The sequence below is a fragment of the Acanthaster planci genome, unplaced genomic scaffold (assembly GCF_054643075.1).
Source record: "Acanthaster planci isolate LZ-2023a unplaced genomic scaffold, COTS_SCS Contig21, whole genome shotgun sequence".
Lineage (NCBI taxonomy): Eukaryota > Metazoa > Echinodermata > Asteroidea > Valvatida > Acanthasteridae > Acanthaster > Acanthaster planci.
The window spans coordinates 79,498-102,576 of record NW_028257645.1 but is presented as its reverse complement, the minus strand read 5'-3'; the positions used below and the strand labels follow the sequence as shown (position 1 = coordinate 102,576).

The 23,079-nt window shown below is 42.2% G+C and overlaps 1 protein-coding gene across 3 annotated transcripts; it reads right to left on the bottom strand.

Moving 5' to 3' along the window:
- On the bottom strand, positions 1–19,048 carry LOC110973104 (glutathione S-transferase-like). Of its 3 annotated transcripts, none has more exons than XM_087131862.1 (5): positions 10,824–19,048; positions 9,739–9,826; positions 7,065–7,168; positions 5,875–5,940; positions 1–790 (listed from the first exon to the last, which is right to left on the bottom strand). In XM_087131862.1, the coding sequence occupies exons 1-5, from the start codon at positions 10,935–10,937 to the stop codon at positions 602–604; spliced, it is 561 nt and encodes a 186-aa protein (XP_086987988.1). In that variant the 5' UTR covers positions 10,938–19,048; the 3' UTR covers positions 1–601. The 3 variants fall into 3 exon arrangements, with proteins under 3 accessions (XP_086987988.1, XP_086987989.1, XP_086987990.1); XM_087131863.1 differs by having other exon boundaries at positions 5,875–5,937; XM_087131864.1 differs by lacking the exon at positions 1–790 and adding an exon at positions 884–2,188.
- Between the last annotated feature and the right edge of the window lie 4,031 nt (positions 19,049–23,079).

Below are 23,079 nucleotides of genomic sequence, written 5' to 3'. Positions count from 1 at the left end.
TTTAATGTGCGCGATGGTTTTTATAGTCAATCTTCTACGTAAGTTTTCATTCATAATAGCCTGTAAACCAACAACATATTGCAAGTGAAATGTAGGCCTACATACTTTTCCAAGGGAATACGTGTATAAAATTTGTATTGGAAAAGGCAAAGAGAAAATACCACAAGTTAAACTTTGAGAAACAAAAATACCATTTAGCAAAAGTAAAGCGTCTATGAGCCTTCACCAAAAAGACATGTAAAGTGAAAGAATCTTTAAAGTTAATTTTTGAAGTTGCCAAAACGTGTATGTTTACTATACATAGATACAAATCATTATAAGCTTAATGGGTCCCAAGATAATCCAGCAATAAAGTGTTCAGGCAAGCAAATTGCATTGAACTGAATTTCAATGCCAGTTTTGGGTTCTTGATTATTTCAATGTAGCAATGATGACAAAGCTTTGAAGGAATTTAGGCCCTTAAACCTCCCAGCCCTATTTTTATGATAATGACCGTTCCTATAAAGGTCGTCCACATAAACTAAGTAGAATGCTGCTATGTAAAGTAAAAGAGGAAGAAGTCAAATCTGACGTGCCAAAGCTTTAACCAGTTGTCAATCTACTAATGGCCAACATAGTTGAAAGTGCGGTTCCTGTTTAGGTCACTGGCAAGGAAATTATTGATTCCCGGTCGGGCCTTGATACATCCATAGTAGACTTTCAGGGCTGGAAATGCCTCCAGACAAGCGGAGGCAGAGAGCCCCATCAGGGCATCCAGGAACTGAAACAGGTGGTAATCCGCAAAGGATATCTGTGGGGGAAGAAAGAAAAACCAATCCAAATTGGAACACTACTCCCCTAGTGGGGATGAGATTTATATGGTAGCCAAGGAATCTTACTTTTGGCCAAAAATGAAATGACAACGTTGGAGAACAAACCCTGGTTATTAAAAGCGAGGGTGTAGAGTGATGATCTCATATTGATACCGGTAACACTAATATACACCGAGCAGATGTATTCTCAAGAAACTTTCTCATTTTAGTTAAATTTAATTCAGTTCCAGCACCGTGACAAACTTGTAATAAAATAGGTTCTGTAGAAGTCACTTCTTAACATCTAAAGAAAATATTGTGGTTCTTTCGAGGATAAGGGATTTTTGTAAAGTCAGAATGCAAAAGAACGTCCCAGTCACAGCACTGCTTGATCCTAATGGCAATACTGCTTTCCTATCAGGATCATCTGCTGCTCCTTAACAGAGCGTCAAGTGTTCCCAAAGGGGAGAGGTGGTCTACATGAGTTTGTTTCTGCATTCACTTGGAGACCCTGAACAATAGAGGACAATAAGGTCCCCCAATTTACAACTCTGCACAAAATATATGGATGGTCTTCTAAAAAGGTCAGTACAAACGAAAGAGGAACAATAGGGGGTCCCCAGTTGCAGGCATATACACACTTGGGTGTGTGGGTGTGAATGCTAACTCATCCCAATAGCCAAATTTTCAAATACAAGTATAGCAAATTTCCACCGGGAACACACAGCGTTCCTTAAAGGAGCATTCCACTGGGAGTCAGGATATTTGGAATTGGTCCTTGTACTTTTTACTTCAGTAAATGTGCAAGTTGTATGAATATAAACTTTATTCAATTTCAACGAAGTGTCAGAAGTTGATAATTGAGAAACTTTAGCAGTACACCCTGGATCCTATCTACGTGACCAAATTAAAAAGCTTTTGGTAGGCCTACAGTAATACAGATAAGTACTGAATGGCCAAGAACACAAGAGGAAAAAAATATGATTTTTTCATATTTCAACGTGGAACTGTTCATTAAAAGGAGAACAACCTGCCTCGGTTACTCTCACTGCCAGAAAACGGTAATAATTTATAGTTTAGCATTATTTACAACGTGCATAATTATGTTAACTTAATTTTAAATTATGTGTGTCTGTTTATAATGATTACTATCCAAAAAAATCAAATGTAATAATTCAAACTATGAAAATTCAAAGCGTAGATGTAGTCCATGATAATATAAATTTAGAAACAGAAATGTTTCTAAATTTATATTAACAGTCAAATCTGCGTATAGGCCTATGGAGCGATTAAATCTTTAAGGCACATTGTTCAAATGGATCTCATTGAAAATATAGACTACTTGCCTTGTCTCCGACAAGAAAACCTTTATTATTCTTGTTTTTCATGAGCAGTTTCTAGAAGAAAATGTCAAAGCAAAAGAGTACTGAACCTAAAACATTTACGAAAATGTTGAAAGGTATAACTGATTTTACATTGAATTAAAAAGCTGACTCTTGTTTGACTCCTTAATTATACACCATGTTATTTTATTCAGTTAATGAGTACTTTATGCTCCAGGGGAATATTTCAAAACCTGTTCCTAGGTTGTTGTTTGGTACGGCATTGAACGGTTTCATAGACTATTCTATCCTGCGACCACAAACGTACAGGTATATGCAAGTGATTCTCCGGCTTTTTTGGTGCATTTTCCAACATTTTTCCTCCTCTTTCCAGGAGTGAGGGAGGTGTTTAAATAAGACAATGTTTGAGTGTTTGCACGGTGGATCTACGATAGGTAGGAAGTTTTTGGAGACACCATGTGGATTATCTCTTTGTGAGTATGTGTGGTTCAGAAAAGAACCGGCGGATACTCTATGTTTCGCGCAGTGAGTGCTCTGTCTGTTGTCAGAAGACTGTTGGATTCCAACTTGAGTGCTTGCTTAAGGTGTAGCTGCAATCGATGTTTTGATTACAAACCTGCAAAATGCACCTTTGGGCCTCAGTATACCTTATTTTCAACTTTGGTTTCACTATTTCAAAGGGTATTCTAATATCTTTTTGGTTTTTATGCTAATGAGTATTTCATATTCATGAGCAAAACAGTGATATCATCTCAGAGTGGTTTGTACACAAAAAAGTCCTGCGTTTTTGTCACAACTTCCACAGGATTCAAGTACAAATTTTGGGGAGTTAGTTATTCCACCTGCAAGTTTGTGGACATTTCAATAATTTATGTTAATATATTCAATTTCTTCTTGAATAATTACAGATATTTTTTTATTATTTACAAGGCTATTTACAATTATTTACACAATGACCAACATTAATTTAGAATGAATTACTTTGAAATGGGTTACGTTTCACTGGCCGGTTGAAGGAATCAAATTCGTCTTTTGAACTTTTACAGACTATAAATTACATTCAAATTGGACCGAGCCACTGTTCTAGCTATTTAATCGTCAAACCAAATCTCAACCAAAAGTGATACTATTATCCTGGCTACTTATCAAATAATAGTATAAAGCTCGCTTAAATGAATATATAAGAAAGTAAAGAAAGTAATCCTAAGCTAGGAGAAAATAATGAATGAATAAAATAGTAATTAATTAATAGATACACGATAAATAATCCCAATCTTGCTGGGGAAAAATGAATGGGCCCACTGTTGTTAGTGTTGAAGTCAGTTAAAGTTTGGTTTTGAGTGCTTGTAATGAGGGCCTCCCTCTTGACTCGAATCAGGGCAAGCGTCACCCAACAACCAGAAGTTCTTGTCGCAAGACGGACGGTGCTTTCACAAGGTAAGGACGATTCGGCTGGTCGCGGGCCTAGCACGGAAAGTCAGAGGATTGCTTCTATTTGGGCAGAGTTTCCACCTGCAATTTTTGCAGCAAACAATAAGGATAATACACCCTATAAATAGCCACTTCTTTTCATAAATGAAGCGTGGGGTTTTTATCGTCTCCTATCGTTACAAGATGTCATCAATATTATATAATAATTAATCAAGCCTGATCATAGCTTACTTAATAAAGGCTACATGTACCTTATAGAAGACGCACACTCAAATGAACAAGTAATTTTCAATGTCCAAGTATCATTATGATCCTTCACGAGTAAGGATCTTTAGATAATAATATAACTGGCATTCAGTGTTCAAAATGACACAAACTGTACAACAAAATAATAACAGTAAGCTCAAACTTATGGTCTGCTGGAAGAGATATCGGTTATTACTCCTAGAGCCCACCATCGGCTTAAAACCTGGTCATCAGCGTTTTTGTTAATTATTAAACCATTATTAACGAAGCTACCGATGACAATCGATGTTAGGATGGCGTATATTTATTTTAAAAAATGTGGGCTTAGATCACATGACTTCACGAATCAGAAGACGATCCTTAATGATATGAAAGACTAGATTATGGCAATACAAATATTTATCTGGAATCATGCATTTTTTATTAGTTCTCACCGTACACATACAATCTGGGTATACACCGAAGACGCACACATACACACACACAATTGTGTATTTACCTCTAACTGGGGACCCCCATTGTTCCTCTTTTGTTTGTACTTTAACTTTTTTAGAAGACCACCCATATGTTTTGTACACAGTTGTCAATCGGGGACCCTCTGTCAATCGGGGACCTTATTGTCCTCTATTGTTCAAGGTCCCCAATTGAATGCAGAAACAAACTCACCCACCCAGCCATCATACCCTACATTATGTGGACATCGTTTGTGCAGAGGTTCATACTATGTATACTTGTATGCCACGCATGCACAGCACCGTCTACAGACACAGGAGACAATTTATTTACTGAAGAATTGTGGGATCTGTTGCTGGGCGGTTTACAGGTTTTGTAGATTTTCCTGGATTAATTTTTCTCTTCTTTACTGATTCATTATTGGTTACGTGCATAACAATAAGAAATCATCAATCCCTCTCTCAGAAATGTTTTGAGTTTGTAAATTCTGGGTTCACAATTTGAACAGAAATACCAATGCAGTGAACCATGTCTTCCCTAGATGACTTCACTGCAGCAGCGCCCTCGGTTGTCTGAGAAAACATGGATAATTTTGATTGTTTAAAAGTGGCATTTTTCAACGAATTTACCCAAATAAGAGTGTGTAACGGTTTTCATACATTGAAGAAAAGTGCAGAGATACAGAATAAAATGTGTCGACGAAAAATTCATTTCGGCTTCACTTTAAGTATTGTGCGTGCTCGAAGGGGCGTGGTGGAGTGGGATTCTAGCTGCATAGGTATTGAAGATTTAAGGCTGACCATGATGTCGACCATGATGTCGTTGGGTTGTAGGGTTAAGGCTCTGACGACTGTCGCGAACTGTTCAAAGTTCTTGATAGAGTGTTCGGTGTTGCCGACCATTGGATGCAGGATCTTGGCGAGGTGCTTGGCGATGTAGTAGATGGGAGCTCCCCTGGATGCTACAATGGGACGTAGGGTAATATCTGGCTTATGGACCTTGAGTTGAATAAAGAAGCAGGGGCATCTTCAGCTGAAAGCTCGAAGTTGAAGGTACAGGGCCATGGAAATATTTCCAGACCGTTGTAAGGCGAGTAGCTTGGTATTTATTCTCTTCTGTAAGGAGGGAGTGGGGTCCTCACGTAGGGGACAGTGTGAGCCCGACTTAAGGATTTACCACACCTTGCAGTTGTAGTCATTCCTGTCCATGAGGACTGTTGTGTTCCTTTTGTCAGCAGCCAAGATGTGGATTTAGTTATCTTGACGCAGACTGTTGAGGGCTGAGTGTTCTTGCGTGAGGCTTAGCAGGCTTGAGGTTTTTTGAGGGCTTGCTGATTTGTAGTCGGACGTCATCTGCGACAAGTTTGGCTAAAAGGCGTAGGGCTGCCTCGGTGGCTTGGATTACTTCTTTCACGTGCAAAGTCGACGGACAGAGCACTCACTGTCCGAAACGTACAGTACCGGTTCTTTTCAGAACCACACATACTCACAAAAGAGATAATCCACATGATATTTAACTAAGTTGAAAATTTGTGTCACATACCTCGATTTGAACTTGTCAATGGGAAAAAAGCATCTAGGATACACCTTCAACTAAAGCCCTAAATTTACCTGTAAAGTTGGAAGGATCAGACTTGGAGCTGTCTTGGCCAAAAATTTGTCTTTGCCGTTTTCCTGCTGAGAGAAAAATACAACACGTACCTGTATTGATCTATGCTGAATTATGTACGAGGAAGCCGTCCCGGGTTGCCTGAACTATTCAAGGGGGGCTACAGGAACGTAGAGTGCTTGATATTGGTCCTTGTGCTGTTCTTGATCTCATTGTACTGCAGAGTCGGCGAACAACCTTAATTTAACTAATTCAAATACTGTAACGCAATGTAGTGTCGAAACCGCCTTTTGAATTTTAAGTGTACCAAAGTTGGCTGCTAGATATGTCTGTCTGAATAATTATTACAGTGTACCAGTTTAGCCTAGCAGTCCCTATAAAAACCCGCGGCAACGTGACTCGCTCTCTCTTTCCACCTGGTGGTCGACGTGAGCAAACCTATTTGTGCATAAGCGCGTGGAAAGGCCTGTATTCAAGTGCGAGTGTGGCATGGTTGAGTGTGGCATAGTAATGTAAATAATCGAGACATAATTCACCTCACTTATCGCTAATCACATTGTCGCTCTGAAAATTAGTCAATCATTGTCCATTTCGAATCTTGGTGGAATGGGTAATTCACATTCATTGTAGTTTCTAAAGGTTGTTGTGCCGGAGTACGGTATAGTTTAGGAGAAACGCCTTTGTGAAGGCACTTCTTGTGAATAAAAAAGTGGGGCCCTCTATGAACTGCATCTGCCCCGATGTTATTGTCCCCGTTTGTTGAGGCCTAAACTGACGCTTGGTTATGGTTGGCACAATTAGGGTGCTACGACCAGGCGATAAAGTACCGCCATAACAGATCAGTGTCACCAGTACGCTAAAGGTAGACCACTCGCTGACGTGGGCTGGCCTGACTGGGTAGCAGACAACAAGAAAAAGAAGCGATCGCCACAATGCTAACACATGGGTAAGTACTGTACTATTGATGGCATTGTTGAGCAAAACTCAATTTACGGATGGCCCCAAAGTTGCCAATTTGAAAGAATGACAAAAATTCCAAAAAGACAAACTTACGAAAAAAAGAGAGAATATTTTGTGTACATAGACTTACATTTTGCAGTTTACACACACTTCCTGAGTGATACTGGTTATGTATATTTCTGTCGTTATAGCAAAGAAGAGACATATACGTTTTAAGTACACATGTGCTTACAAAGTCATCATACACCATACGAATATAACGTTGGTAGAAATCCTCAATTCCGTCATAAGCCATATCAATTACAGATGCTTCAGTGTCACTGGATCCATATGTACCTGTAGCAGAAGATGCAACAAAGTCAAAACGGTTTTGAATGTTCCTCTTGTGAGACACATGTAAGGATGCAACTTTTAATCAGAACAATGGAGCTCTTGAGTGGTAAGGTCTGTCTCGGGATTGTGTAGAGAAATTCTGCTAAGCGAATAAGTGATTTATCACTGTGATTGTACTGGAGTAAACAGGCAGTCTTGCTAAAAGAAAATACTCTGCCCAAGCATAAATTGAACTGAGAGAGCAACAATCAAGAAAAGTCAACATGAAACAAAAAGATACGATAACAAGAGAAAACAAACAACTATATATGATTGCTTTGTCTACAATTGAAGGGGTTGAAAAGAAAAACATGAATACGTGAACAGCTCTTCTCTTAATGTAGCGGCAACGCTTGCGCGCCCGCTGGGGGCGGCGGTCCGTCCGCCACTGAAGGGGGAATTGGAGGCCAGGCAGGCAAAAAAGAAAGTTCAGCAGACACTGAAAGACTTGGGTGTTCAAGCGGACTGGATTTCTTTTATAATCACAACTGCTTGGATAATTAAACCGGTGCTAATCTATGTGATTCCCGGCCGAGCCATTACAACGTCCATCCACCCAGTCGTCTCCCACAGCACACAGCTTTCCCGAAAAAAACTTGGAAACTCGCCCAACTTCCGTGCCGCCAAAAAGTATCACATTGTAGGCCACTTCCGGCCGACAGGCAAGACTTACAGAAAAATCCTTGTACTGTACATTCTGTGCACCCACGTGGGCCAATCACGCCTTGAAGACGTGCACAAGGTTCAAAGGTCACACAATTCGCTAAATTAATGGGGAATTCCAAGATCCCTACATTAATGTTTCGTACAAAGTGCAAACAAAAATTTAAAAACCTGGTGATTGCAAGGTCATAACATGTGGTACGTTTCTTCCCCAACAGTTTCTTCTCTGAAATATCTCAAAACTATTTTGACATCCCTTTTTGGTTAATCGCATTGAAAAGTGTGTATTTGCAATTTTATTTTCATTTTATATTTTCCTGATGGAGGGCATTTGTGCTGAGAGGCAATTTCATACAAAATGTTAACTTTAGGGGTTTTTGTTCAAAAACTGTCAAATTGATAACCCAAAAGTGGTTCATTGAAAATCTTCCTTAGAAAACGTTAGTGCAATTCTACAGCTACTTCTATTCCCTTGTCATAAACAATACATTTTCAAGAGCCTGCATGTAAATACTTTAAATAATTAAAATGTGCTAAAAATGGTAGGACACAAAAGCGCATTTAACATAATACGAGTAACAAGGTATGTATTTTGAAAAAAATTCGAAACATCCTGCATCAATTCTTGAAGCATCTAAAAATTAAAAAAAATTGGGGGTAAAAGTCTATATATCACAAAACTGGAGAAATTACACCAATTATAATAGTCTGAAATTGATGTATGATTGCGAGTTACATTAAATATATGAAGATGAGGAGCGATATGCGTCCTGCACTACTGCAGTGTCTTCCTAATATCAGCTTGAAAGGGGAGTTGTGGTTACCGTAAGTACAAAACATTCATTTTCAAATATAGTCAATTGGAGAAAAACTCTGGTAATAAGGATATTCATCCCGTCGCGTTGTGGCATCGCGTCGTGTTGTTTCTTAATGCAGTCTCGTCGTGGAGGAGTGTCTAGCCGTTGTGACGTCTCATCTTGCCGTAGCAGAGTCGCATCGTCTCGTTGGAACGCCTGTTATTGTATGGTTTTATACAGTGTGGGTTAGGCTGTCGCGTCCTGCTGTACAGTAGTGCTTTCGCGTACTGTTGTCATACCATCGAGTCGTGTCGTCGTACCGTCGTGTCGTGCTGTCGCGTCGTGTCGTCGTCCATCGTATCGTGTCGCCATGCCTTAAAATATGGCTGGTGACCATCACAGCCAATAGACATCATAGAGGGCTTATGTCTCAAGTCCTGAAAGATGTGCATGCCAAAGGTCTACAAGATGTAATTATGTGATTGCGTCTATTGGTATGAAACTTAGCTCCTACAAGATGTAATCATGTAATGGTATCTATTGGTATGAAACTTATCCGTCTCTAAGGGCGCCCCTTATTTCCACCACTAATGAGGCGACGGCGACAGCACAAAGCGATTGCACGAATCAGCACGACGCGACGGCTGAAGGGTACAACGCAACGAGCGACGGCACAACGCAACTTAACGACACGGCACGATGCAACCTCACGACGCGACAAAGTCGTCATAGCGTTGCGTCGTGGCAATTTTGTCGTCTATAGAACACAATGCACGCTACTGTTGTGCCGAACTCAAATAATTCAAGTAAATTTAAAGTTCAGCAGGGCAATAGCAAGGTCCTTGGCTAGGCAAATTGCATTCTGCACGGCAAGCCTTTCCACTCCACAGGGTGTGCCACACTATCGTTCAAAATGGTAATGGCACGATAAAGCTTTAGGCCTACTTCAGTTTGGCGTTTAGTGCAACTGCCCAGTTATTGTCGTGCTATTGCCGCGGTCATTTTAACTAAGTTCGGAAAGGCAGTAGCACGGCGTCTAGGTCTACTTTTGGCCTAAAATACCCCAAATCCTACCATGTTTGCGACTCAGGTAACGCAGTATGGCTCCTGTCTGAACCAAATGGAAATCACCATCCCAGAACGCTGGTAGCTGGCCAAACGCCTGAAAGAAAGCCAAGGTGGTAAAACTAGAAGTCCAACCTTCAGCACAAAATATCTCCTGCCAGACTAAAGTATGTAGTTAAGCAAAAGCTTGCCGGGTTGGTTGTGTAAAAATAAAAAAAAAACCCAAAAAACATCAGGCTGAATGCTTTTCTGTCATGTACACGACAAAACTAAGTTTGACACTAAAAGGGCTCTTGGCATGGAGCTTTGACAATAATGCATGAGAATAAAGACGTTGCAATTAGACGTTAACATACGACATTGTAATATGTCAGAGCGGGTCGGTACATTCAAGTCTACACACTAATAGGGCTATCATGGCACGGGTACAACATACATTCTTAGCTGACGAAACAACAGATTCGTGGACAATTATTCATATAAATCGAAGATGATCGGTTTGAATGAAATACAGAATGATGTAGCATAAGAGAAATTGGCGATGGAAAGCAATACTCAGAGAGGTTCTCAAAAAGGCAAATCTGTGTGGCAGCTTTATAAAAATTCAGCTTTTGAGGTTTGAGCCGTCAAATTTAATTCGCTAAGTGGAGCACAGACAACAATCTGAGGCTGTATACCTAAAGGTGAATGTCATCAGTGCATGAAACTTACAGAGATCTGATCAACTGTTTGTATTTGAAACGTAGAAATGTAAATTGACAGCTGGACAAAAGCATTTTTACACACCACCGCTCTTCCATACTTTTGGGGGATACATGCGAGGTAATCGTACTTCTTCACAATGGTTTTCCTGTAGTCTGGAAAACATCGCATTTTAAATTTTGAATCAAGAGTGCTTGGCTGTTAGGTTAGCAAGTACAGCTTTACAATTTTTGCAATGCAGATCAAGTATTATTACCAGTTACAATTTATGTAATAAAAAGGGTATGACTTTCAAGGTAAATCAACTCCCCTTGGTCTATAAAATGTGCACGTGGATTTTGAAATCTAATCCGCTAACCGAACGAGCCAGTTTTAAAAATAACTTCTTTTACCAAATTTGCCGTAGGTTTCATGGCTAGCCAGTCTTTCTTGAGAACGATCTCATCGCTGAATGCAATGCCTTGGTCGTGTAGCAGCAGTCGGATCAGCTGGGCCTTGCCTGACATACAGAGCCAGGGAAAATGGGGTGGGAAAGTAACAGAAACTGATCACCGCAAACTTGATAAGGCTAATTCACTTTAGTTATTTTTCCCAATGTGTTAACATATTCTAATGTCTTAGTGTAGTTCCCCCTCTGTATTTGTTTTTAAAACATTTAGATTTAATTTGTTGTATATCTGAGGAAAAAATCCCCCGGGGAAGTAAGTGGATATAGTTCCAACAAGAGTTCAGAGTTGTTTTGTGTAACGAGAAGGTACAAGCTCATATGTCAACCACACTAGTTTTTTGCGGTTTCTAAATGTATTTAGTCTGCTATTGTCAAGGCTTATGTTCACTGTATCCTTCAAGAATCACGTGTTTTCGGTGTTATTTTTACTCTTAGCCAGAACCTATACTTACTTTTTGGCATTTGGTGCGACTTTCTTCTTCAAAGCTCCAAATTAAACAGTGGATTTTGGGTTTGCCTTAACTCTTTTATGACATGTACACTGAATTTCCGTCTGCCATTTTAAAGCCACTTGTTAGAGTCTACGGTACGTGACTGTGGTTATACCGATATGGTATACAATCAGTATAAAATGTTTATTGTAATCTTCTTATTCGATTATACGTGCATGGACTTTGAATACGATAGGCATACTGCTTGCCTCGTGCTTTTTGTTTTGCATTTCATTCAAATTGTTTTATGGTTTTATTTTGTCTTGTTCTCCATTTATAAATATTTCGATTATATGGTACAAACTGGTCTGCTATTCACAAACTGTGCTGACTGTGTCTGATTTTAGTCTTTGATATAATTATCTTTAGTTATTAAAGTGTCTTTGTTTGAGTTGTTTGGCTTTAGTTAGTTTAATTGGTTTCTAAGATTTGATTGGTTTTGACATATGTAATGAAGTCTGGTCATCATTTTTCTTCTCCTTTGAAACTCAGACGTTTGTATCACTCGTCTCAATTATTTGAGATTCTTGCGACTTTTCTCTCCAGAGATCAGCAATTCATAGGTTGGCTTAAGTTTAGAGTTCGCTTTTGCGTCCCATTTTTCCAGCACAAAACTAAAATGAGTAATTTCACAGCAACGTTTGAAAAACACTTAACAACTAACCAACAATTACAGAGATTGTGTTTGATTATTAGGTAAAAGGTTAACAGCACAATGTAATAAAACGTACATGTCATTAGAACATTCTGGAATACCTTTGGGAAATTAAGACACAAACAAACTTACTCATGAAGGGACCCTACCACTATACCCTCCTTCAAAATCCATGGGGAAGTTTTAAAGAATTTGCAGGTCGGAAGGTCTGTCTGTAAATTGGGAAAGGTACGCCTTGTTGGAAAACAGCCCGATTTACATAATAGATTATGTGATGGAACGAGTTGCCAGGGCAGCTAATTCATGGTTGAGTATAATTCTGGAGTAAATGTACAATATCAAACGCGCCCTAAGGTGCAATCACGAACCACACGTTCGTGACAGTTGCTATCGGGACGTTGTTGAGTTTGCCACGCTGAAAAAGGTTCTGCGAGGTAAGCGGCGTAAGTTACACTGAGGGGGTATATCTTGAACCTTTCAACCGATTTGTTGTTGGCCTTTGCTGGTGGAGTCGAAGTGCACCCGTTCTACTGAGCGAGTTTCCAAGTGCTGTGCTCACATAATTATTGTGATGTGCGATAATTAACAGGTTTATAGTGTAGAGGTTGATTCTGTTGATAACCCTTCACTGTAAGGTGTTCTAATTGGGTTGATAAAGAGAGGTTTTTAGTAATTTGCATAAAATTATTGAAGTAACCCTCAGACCCAAGAGTAATGCATATTAGTGAATCTATCTCATTATTTGTGTTGTATCCATTGAAAGAGAGGACCAGACTAAATCAGCGGAGAGTGGTTTACGTATAGCTCTTGTGTGTTTCCCTTCACTTTAATGATGTGACGAAATGGCTCATACCAGTTTAGGTTTCAGTTAAGATGACATCATTCTTATCTGTGTATACGCACAGAGAATGCACGAGACCACTGTATTGGCACCCGTGGACATTAGATTTAATCCGTGAGTGATTCCCAATGTAAATGTACATGATTAAGGCAGCGCGGGACTGGCGCAAGTTTATGTTTTGTATAGATTGTGTCCTGCCGCGCGCGATGTGGCCAGGGGCCAATTTCTTAGAACTGCTTAAGCACAAATTTCCTTTAGAGCAAAAAACCTTGCTTAAAAAACAAAGGTTACCAGCTCAAAATCAACGTGATTGTCATGGCAACCAAGCAACAATACCATTCGAAAACAACATACATCACATGGAGTTTGGGCTGGTAGTATTCTTTGTATCGGTCAGAAAGGACCGTGGGTAGAACAATATTGCGTGGGTATAGTTGTGGGCAGAGTTGTCGAGGGTTGTCCGAAGGTTACCGTCTAGGGAAATGGTGAGCAACTGGGCAACCATCGAGTGTCGGCAGACGCCCTGAGTTACCTGTTAGTTTGGGTTTTTTAATTAGCACTGGCAATATCCGCAGATATCTTGGGCGCAATCACCCGAGTGAGGAATGCGCGTTACGGATACAGGTAAGAGGTCGCAGAGTACGGATTGCGGATTGTGGATTAGGCCTATTGGCGGCACTTTGCGGAGTGAGGATTATTAAGGTGGTCTTTTGTAATTGTATTTTGTGTTATTCCTTAGTAATTTCTGTATAAAATAAGTAATTCCCATTGTGTAGATATAGTGGTTGTATAAGCTAAAAAAAAGTATGTTAAATAAGTCCAGTTGATCTTGCCGGTATAACATCTTGTTCACGCACATGCTCATTGTTGTGTCGGTCGACCGGGTCACCAAATCAATTACCAATCGGTGGTATATTTCCGCCAAATCCACCCCTAACCCCTGGAACTTAGATTGCTCGTCAAACACAAGCGCTAAGGCCGATAGTTTAAGTTTAGGTCAGGTGAATTGCCCCACACTAGGTAACAGTTCGCCCAGACTTGCGAGACCTAGGCTGGCTCGTGGGAATAAAACGCCACAATAACTTGTAAAGGCAGAGAGCTCTTCAAGCCTTACTCGTCGGTAAAGTGCTGCCAGGTCAGGTCAGGTGAATTGCCCCACACTAGGTAACAGTTCGCCCAGACTTGCGAGACTTAGGCTGGCTCGTGGGAATAAAACGTCACAATAACTTGTAAAGGCAGAGAGCTCTTCAAGCCTTGCTCGTCGGTAAAGTGCTGCCAACGGGTAGGCCCGTCCGAGGATAATAAATATTCTTAGGTGGGGTGGGGAACCACCACAGGTACATACTAAAACGAAGAGTGCACTCGACAAAAAAACACGTAAACTTGAATGGACCAGTAGGTTATGTTATATTATATTTACCATTACGCTATAGATTAATTTCACATTAGCGCCGTCTGTGCATATCCACATCGAACCGAGGCTCTCTGTGTTGAACTTCGTACACATACTCCTGGTTGGAGGTAAGATGTACGAATATACACCTGCCAGGATTCGAACCTCAAACCATTTGATTGGAAGAAACCACTAGGCCACATGTACCCCTCAATGAATGATTAACCCTAAACATCAATATGTGCATAACGTTGCCGGAAAGAATGATGTAACCTGTAATGGAGGATGTCCAAACGCGCAGCTCTCTGATCAAAATGAAGTTTCACAGACCATGCATGATGACCGACTCATTGAATCTGCATGGAAAAGGTGAACATACATTGCTTCAAGTTCGTCTGGGGGACACAGTTCTCCAACTTTAGTGAGTGTTCAGAGCTGTTTGGGCGAAAAGTTGTCCGACATATTAACATACCTTTTATGTTGAAATACAGCAATCTGTACTGTGCCACTGCGCAGAAAACAATAAAGAAAAGTTATTTTCTGTTTGGTCATGATATTAACAATTCTATCTACCGGCAAACGTTTACTTTCTCCAGCATTCTGCTGGGACAACGTATTGCTAAGGATTATAATATGTGAGTAGCTTATCTATATGAACAGATTCCTTTAACACACCGGTTAAGTCCATTAACCATCAACGCACTTGAACTCGTTTTGACTTAACGAATAAAACCCATTTTTCTATGCGTTAACCATACGGTGACAAACAACTGTACCCATTACGTCAAAGAGGGATATGGCAGGAAATACACAGGGACAGAACAGGCATGGTAAGGTGATCCATTACATTGCTGTCTTTTACAAGCTTAATAATCCAGGACCCGCCTCGGCCAATGAGTGAATCCTTACGCCACGTCACCTGCTGTGCCTCTGCCTACTCTCAGATTGTCGAAATGGTTAACTTGGCTGGTCAGAAACCCGAGAAAACTGTGATACGGCAACGTTGATAGAAGACTAGCCCACCACTGTTGTGGCCTGGATATTACTGCGCCTTATATGCGCTCAGCACAGCAATTTCCTGGCCACACTGGTGGGGTTACTTGTACATACGGAAATGCAGTGTTCTTGGCATTAACAACATCATTACGACTTATCGGGGAGGGGGGTCTGAAGAATAGCTTACTTTTTGGGTGTTTCTTTCCACTGGTGTGCAACGTTCTGAAAATTATGATGCAATACGTCAAATGCACGGGCCTGGCTTGACCGTTTAATGCTGATATGCCTGAAATAACTTGATATACCCATTGCACGGTCTTGTCCAAAGACGTCAGTGATTAATAGCTGTTTCCGTTATTACCACAGAGCGCCCTCAGCTCTGACAACTGCTTTTGACTTTTTGCAAGCTAGTCTCGATCCGATATCTGAGGAATCTGATTATAATCCTTTGATTTAATGGTCCCGTATCGCCCACTATCACGTGCAGAAAAACAAATGAATTCAGCCTTTTTCCAAAAAAAGGTTAATAATAAAAATAATTATAATAAAAAAAAAAGAAAAAGACTGGTTACACGTTGCCGGCAACATTCGGTTATTATCGTTGATGAATGGGCTTTTTTGGTTATGCATCTTGACTGATCTTGATTTTCAAACATTTGGAAACGCATTCAGTTACAGTGGATATATTGGCGGCGCTGGCGTTTGAGTTAATACGGGCGAACATAGGCATATAAACGAATAGACCATCAGATCTTATTCAAAACAGAGGCATTCCATAAACTATGGGCAAATTTAAACACAGTTGAAGAATTCCAGTCTCAAAATTCTAGGAAACCATTTTTCGCTTGTAAAAAACCTCTTTTTAATTAATCTGGCCTATATATGTAGATTCAAAACAATACAGTTGGAACACTTGAAAAGTAGAGATAACAGTCTCTCACTCCCCCTCCCCCTCTCTCTTCGATGTCACTACAGAGGAGTACGGCGACTTCGGCAGTGTCGTCCATGGGCGTACAGCCCAATGTGTTGAGAGCATCGTCTGCCGCAGTGGCGGCAGCAAAAGTAAAGGGTGCGCGTTTCACTATTGGCGACCGAGGCAGCCCTAGCAGCAGCACGCTTTTGACTACGCTACACTGACTCCTCAGCCAAACGGTCATCGATGAGGGAAGCGGAATCCTGATTGCAAATCTCCACCTTGAACGGTCGCTTGCTCTGTCCTCCCAGCAGTCGACGTCCATGGCTCAGGCCTTCAGATGTCTTTTGAGACAGTTCTTGAATCTAAGCTTCGGTCTGCTTCCGCTTCTTGCGCCTTTTACTTGTTCACCAAAGAAGACAACTTTGGGAAGCCGCAAGTCTTCCATGCGGACTACATGGCAACTCCATCGCAGTTGACACTGCGTGAGTAGTGCCTCAACACTGAGAATGCCTGCTCGTTTTATTACTTCCTCGTCGCTAATCCTGTCTTGCCAGTGGATCTTGAGATGTCTTAGCTGGTACATCTGACCGCGCTGGAGTCTCTTAATGTGGCAACGGTACACGATGTAGGTTTCAAGAGAGTAGAGAAGGCAGGTGAGGACCACTGCACGGTACACCTTGCACTTGGTTGTCAGCCGGATGCCATGTTTCTTCCAGACCTTAGACTGGAGCTTCCCATAGCTTCTGTGGCTGCACTGATACGCCTCTCCTCTTCTTTTCCAGGGTGTTGTCACTGGAGACTGTGCTGCTAAGGTAGGTAAAGCTGTGCACAGCTTAAAGTTGGTTTCCGTCAAGAGACAGCTCTGGGTAGGCGTAGACAGTGTGTTGAGGAGGAGGGAGCATGACTTCAGTCTTTCTGGTGCTGATGATGAGGCCGATCGCTTTGAGCAACCAAGTGGAAGGCATCGAAAATGGCTGGAGCTCGCTTCAGAGTGTGACACCGTGGCAGAGTCATCTGCACAGAGCAGCTCAGGAACACAGACGGTTCTAGTCGAGTTTTTGGCCTCAATATGGCTGATGTTGAACAGCTTTCCATCCAAGCGTGTACTGAGATGAACGCCACCATGCTGTAAACACATTTGTAGGACAGCACTGAGTTAGTTTAAGAACAGGGAGGGATCCAACACACAGCCTTGCTTGGCGCCTTGGTTCAAAATGAACTGGTCTGAGAGCGTGCCGTTGAGGGAGACTTGGGCCATCATGCCAGTGTGAAGCTCAGAGATGAAGCTGACCATGCCTTCACTACAGCCTCAGAAAATACCAAAGACACTCAATGTTCACTGTATCAAAAGCTTTGGTAAAGTCGAATAACAGGATGTACAAGGGTGCGTTCTGTTCGATGGCTTTCTTTTGCAGCTGATGTAAAGATGTGATGACTACATTGATCGGGATCTGGAACTGGGGAAGCCACACTGCGATTCAGGGAGAACTGCATCGAGGATGGTTTGAGGCGCTTCAGCATCACTTTGCCAAGCACTTTGCCAGCGGTTGACTGAAGTGAGATGCCTTTGTAGTTGCTGCAATCTTGCTTGTTGCCATTCTTCTTCGAGATATGGATGACGGCAGCGTCCTGGAACTCCTGTGGCACAGACTTCTCTTTCCAGATAGCTGAGAGGGCGTCATAGAGAGCACGAGTGATCTGTCCTCCCCCACTCTGGTAGATCTCCACTTGGATACCATCAATTTGCATGGTTTCGTATGGCCTGTCGCACTTTGAGCAGAGGATCGTCAGCACTGCGAAGCACCGGACGCTGAGCGATTCTGTCGAGAATCGCGATATCAGCGTTTGGTTTTTGGTTTAGGAGCCGGACAAAGTATGTCCATTGTTCAAGGATATCACCCTGTTCAGTCAAGGGGGTAGTGTCATCAACTGCAAGCAGTTCCTCCATGGTCAGAGATAGTCTTCAGTGCTTGGTTGTAGCCTCTGGTCTCCAATATCTTCTCTGGATTTCCTCAGCTTTCTGATCCCACCACTGGTCTTCCATGTCTCTGGCATTGCAGTTCTACCCTCAATCTAGTGAACTCAGATCTGGATCTTTGGCAGCTGGGCTTGGAGAGACAAGCCTGGTAGGCTTTGCGCTTGTCTTCAAGAAGCTATGAGATGTGGAAATCAGAGTCATCGAACCAGTCCTGATTCCTGAGCTTTGGATGCCCCAGTACTTCTGTAGCAGCTTTGTAAAGAAAAGAGCTGAAGTTCTGTCACTTATCAGCGGCAGCGGAGTTGGTAGCAGGAGAGAAGTGCTGACAAAAGATAGTGGAAAGGTCTTCCCTAGCACTGGACTTCTTGAGTCGACTAACGATGAGCTTCATGCTTGGGCCAGGGGCTTATCTATGTCTAAGCCGGTGATAGATGGAGACCTTGAGTCGGTATCTTATCATGTAGTGATCAGTACCACGTTCTGTGCCTCTCACGGTCCTAGTGATGCACACGTCCGGTACGGGTCCTGTTTTGGCCTATCAAACTATAGTCCAGAAGATGAGCGTGTCCAGACCTTGGTTGTCTCAATGAGAAATGATGAGCAGCCACGTTGAACAGGGTGTTGGCCACTGTGAGTGAAAACTCGCTGCACAGTTGCAGTAGGAGCTCTTCGTTGCTGTTTTAAGATCGAAAACTGCCTAGGACTCTTGGCCATACATCTTAGTTGTGTCCGACTCTGGCGTTAAAGTCTCCAAGCACCACAACTGCATATATCTGTGCTGGGGGTGTTCTGCAACACTTCTTTGAGTTGAGAGTAGACAGAAGCTGCGCAGGGTCGTAAGTCATCGTCGGAGCATACATACTGACCAAGGTCATGTGTGTGGTGGGGGAGATGGCAAGTCGTAGCGTCATCAGTTGGTCTAACACTGGGCGAGGCATCTAAGTCAGCCGGGGGAGCAACCGATTAGCAATGGCAAAAAAAGTGCCAGCAGTGCCCTAGCTGTAGCTTTGATCCATGGGGTTGCCAGACTAGGAGAAGGTGTGGATCTTCTCCCTCTTTTCTCCTATGTCGGGGAGCCTCATCTCTTAGAGCGCAGCGATGTCCACGCCTAAAGCATCGAGCTCCTTGCCAAGGAGAGCAGTTCGTCTTTAGCGGAGGATGGTGTTGTTGTCAAGGAGGGTTTGCACGTTTCAACATGCGATCTGAAGCTTTGATTTGCAATTTCACCCACTGAGAAGGAAAACCCGCTGACCGTGGGAAGCCAGCCAGGTTGATTGAAGGGCGAGCTTTTTTTTGTACCTCACGTTTTCCGGAGGCATCCGCGGATTGGGGCAGGCTGGGCATCCCTTGAAAAAGGCCGCCTGGTCACCCAGGAAGGACCTCACAGCACTATCACCCGTCAGAAGCTGTGCAACCATCACTCCTGGCAGCAAAAAATGCAAGAACTTTCTACCGGCTTCCAGCTTCTCAAACTTTCTGGCAGCACAAGAGGCCTTGTCGCTTTGCAACTTGGAGTTGCCGAAGTAGCCTGCACAAAAAAATAAGTGAGGGGAGCATAGTGCGGGTACTCTTCCGTCCTCTGGGTTATGTGGCGGGAGAATTAAGCGGCATGAAGAAGATCCAGATGACTTGGCCAGCAACTTGACTGCCCTGCAGTATCAGACTCACGAAGCTGATAATCTTGGCCAGCTATTTCTTCGAGGATGTAAATTAAAACTACTAAGCTTATCAAAAATTCATTCAGGCCTCAAAAAGCCAAACCCAATAGAACTGATCCCTTGATTGTACAACTTGAAAGAGTATATTTTCGTGATCAAGCATCATGAGCTTACCAACATATTTAGATCCACTTGGATGCAGCAAATTGATGGACAAGTAATCACACATGCATCATCTCAGACTCATTGAGAGCTCCACTACAGAAACACTTACCTGTTGTTGAATTTGACATCTGCGGAAGGGAGACACACACACATCTCACTGGGATACTATGTTTTATTCTCTTTCGTTCGAGCAGAAGTATGGCCTGTAATTAAAAATTATTGTCTTCGATGTCTGACTCCAGCCCTGTTTTATTCAAACACATAGAAATAACTTTCCTACATGAAGTTATTTTGAGCCGTTCAATTTCAAAGGCTACAAAAGAAGGCACTGAATACATTTTTCAGGCAAAATTACGTACATTATAGGCTGTGTTTAAGATTATCACCACGGCTGAACCATCCAGTGCGAGTAAAAGTAAGAAGATTTCTTCTTCAGCTTCGCTATTCGAAAGAAGGTGGACGACAGAAGTAAAAATTCGAGAAATGGGTCGCAGGTAACAGCATATGGAAATTCATGATTCTTCATGAACTGTCCAAGGAAAGAAGACCCTCAATCATCAAAAGCAAGGAAAGCAGCACAAAAAAACACAAGGAAACTGTGATGCGGCAAGTATCACCATGCCCTGTTACAATAGCACGTTGTATTGACCTTCAACAGTAGAACCGCTTTCCCAGTAATGAGACTCACTTAAGGAATGGCTAGTGTAACCACAAGACTCTTGGGGAGGAAAGCAGCGCTGGACTGGAAGGGCCACTGAGGCAGTCCACCGGCCTTATAAGGAAAAATAAGTATTCATTAATTTGACTAGTCCTATCCTCAAATCCAAATGAACCAAACACATTCATTCACGCTGTATTAATATTCAAAGGACTAGTAGCCAATACCTAATAAGGCAAGGAAACGTGTATGATGGATGAATGAAATGTCCAGTAAATGTATAAAATCCATATAAAACCTGACAATCAGGCAGAGAGCCGCACATCGAGCCAGCTGAATAAACCACATCAATTACAGTACAACTTTTTCCCAAGACATCTTTTTGTGTCGATTCATATTACCTCTCGGGTTACACAAGTTACAATATTGTAGCGCCGGCGGGTCCGGCCGGTGGGGGCGCCAGCTCGGACCCGCACGGAGTTGGCTGGCTGCCCGCGCTGGTATGCGAACGGCCCGCGGTTTTCCCGCCTCGCGCCTGCGCAGTCCCTGCCGACAGGCGCCATGTTTAGATCTTATAGGAAGAGCACATTGTGGTGCTGTCAGTATTGCGACAGAATGAAGCAGAGATTTTTGTGACCAGAGCAGTGAGTTGCACCCGAGTGTCGTTCTTCACAGCGTCGAACCCTGTTCAGCGGGACACGCTACAATATTAATACAAGAGATCACAGCTTAATATGTTACACTCATACAGCAGATCCCATGGTACAGACTAGAGACAGCCTTACCCGAAGACTGCAGATGCCTTGGAGGCTGTGGCCTAGAAGCTGAAGAGGTAAGTGTGAGAAATCTTGGAGACGGTAGTATTTGAGACCTTTGATTTCATATGACCAGATTAAACATCTTGCTTTTATGAAAGACGTTCCGTTATTTGTTTGGAATTCCATATCTGCCGTCGTGCATCGCACGTCGTGCGTCGCCTGTTTTTTTTTTTTTGTGTGTGTGTGTGTGTTTGGTTATGCTTGCGCAGATTTTCCACTCTACAATTGATCCTTTCGCGTACTTGTACGATCGATCCGCCATGCCTGTCTGTCCTTCCACGATATTCCACCAGATCATACCTCGGAAATACAGGAGTAACTTTGAACTGAATGTATATGATAGATTTCTTACAATAGTGATTCCTTAATATCTTTTATAGAATTAATTCAACATTATTTTGAAGGCGGGCATACTTCAGATGAAATCTGCTGTATACTCAAATTAGACATGACTTGAGTTGCACGTAGGCACACAGAAGTCTTTTACAGTAATGATACTTTGTTAGCCCCATAAACAGTGTGGATGTGCAAGACTACCTGTGCTCATTGGCCTATCCACCATGGCATACACACTCACAAAAACCAGCACGTCATATTTGCTGAAAATTAAACCAAGCGATAATTGCCCCCTAAAACTCAATAAAAAGTTACTTAGGCCCTATCCACAGCACAATTGACAAAAACAATTTGCTGTCTAGTTTATGTGGATTTCAAGGTGAAATTGACAGGACAAAATGGAATGTATGATATGCTGGTAGATTTCTTTCTGGAATTTCATGAAAACAAGTTAGCACATATTTATCCCCGCATGCACACAACCAGAGAACTGAACTCAGCGACAGGTGGACACTCGCATTCCAACGTTTTGTCGATTGGCCTGAGCAGCCGTTTATTGAACTTCACACAGTTCAGGTTGTTCCCGCCCAAAGCTGGTGACGCGGAACTGCAAAAAAATTACATTGCGCACAAACAAAGTATAGCTACTCAGCAATATATGGAAATAGTTCCCACCCGAAGCTGTGACGCGGGACTGCAAGTGTATCTTACATAGCGTTTTAGGCAAAGTGTAGCTATTCGGCAAAAATTAGAGAGATTGTTCCCGCCCGAGCCTGGTGACGCGGAACAGCAACACATATCAGCAAAAGTACCGGTACCATGGCAATCAGCAATTGTCAGCGATTGCTCACGCCCAAGCCTGGTGACGCGGAGCAGCAACTCATATCAGCAAAATACATAGAGCTATCAGCAAAAATGTATGAAAAGCAATTATCATATCAGTATTTGTTTCTGCCCAAAGCACACGGAGCGGTAAATTAATTTTGGAATTTACCTGCGCGGTACAAAGCCTTCGATATGCAAATTCAAACAGCAATTACATCTGGCAGAATGCAAAATTAGCCAACTTTCATGAACAAATTAACAAGGATTTACTCCAGCATACAATAACTTTGGGCCAACCATCAAACGCTGGGATCGGACGGCAATTTCCACGAGGTGCAGCCCGACTTGGGCTTACGCTGGGTTGCTGGAATAACGGGCAACTAATGAGCATTTTCAACAACCACTTTCAGCTATTTATGTCAAACGACACAAATTAGTGAGTACAAAATGGCTTTTCTTAATTTGGCCCT

Excerpts from the sequence above, each read along its gene's own strand:
- LOC110973104 (XM_087131862.1), bottom strand. The coding sequence starts at position 10,937 with ATGTCAGGCAAGGCCCAGCTGATCCGACTGCTGCTACACGACCAAGGC. Across the intron at positions 9,827-10,823 it reads TGAAACCTACGGCAAATTTG|GCGTTTGGCCAGCTACCAGC; the intron begins GTAAAAGAAGTT and ends GCTTTCTTTCAG. Across the intron at positions 791-5,874 it reads TGATCCTTCCAACTTTACAG|ATATCCTTTGCGGATTACCA; the intron begins GTAAATTTAGGG and ends CTTCCCCCACAG.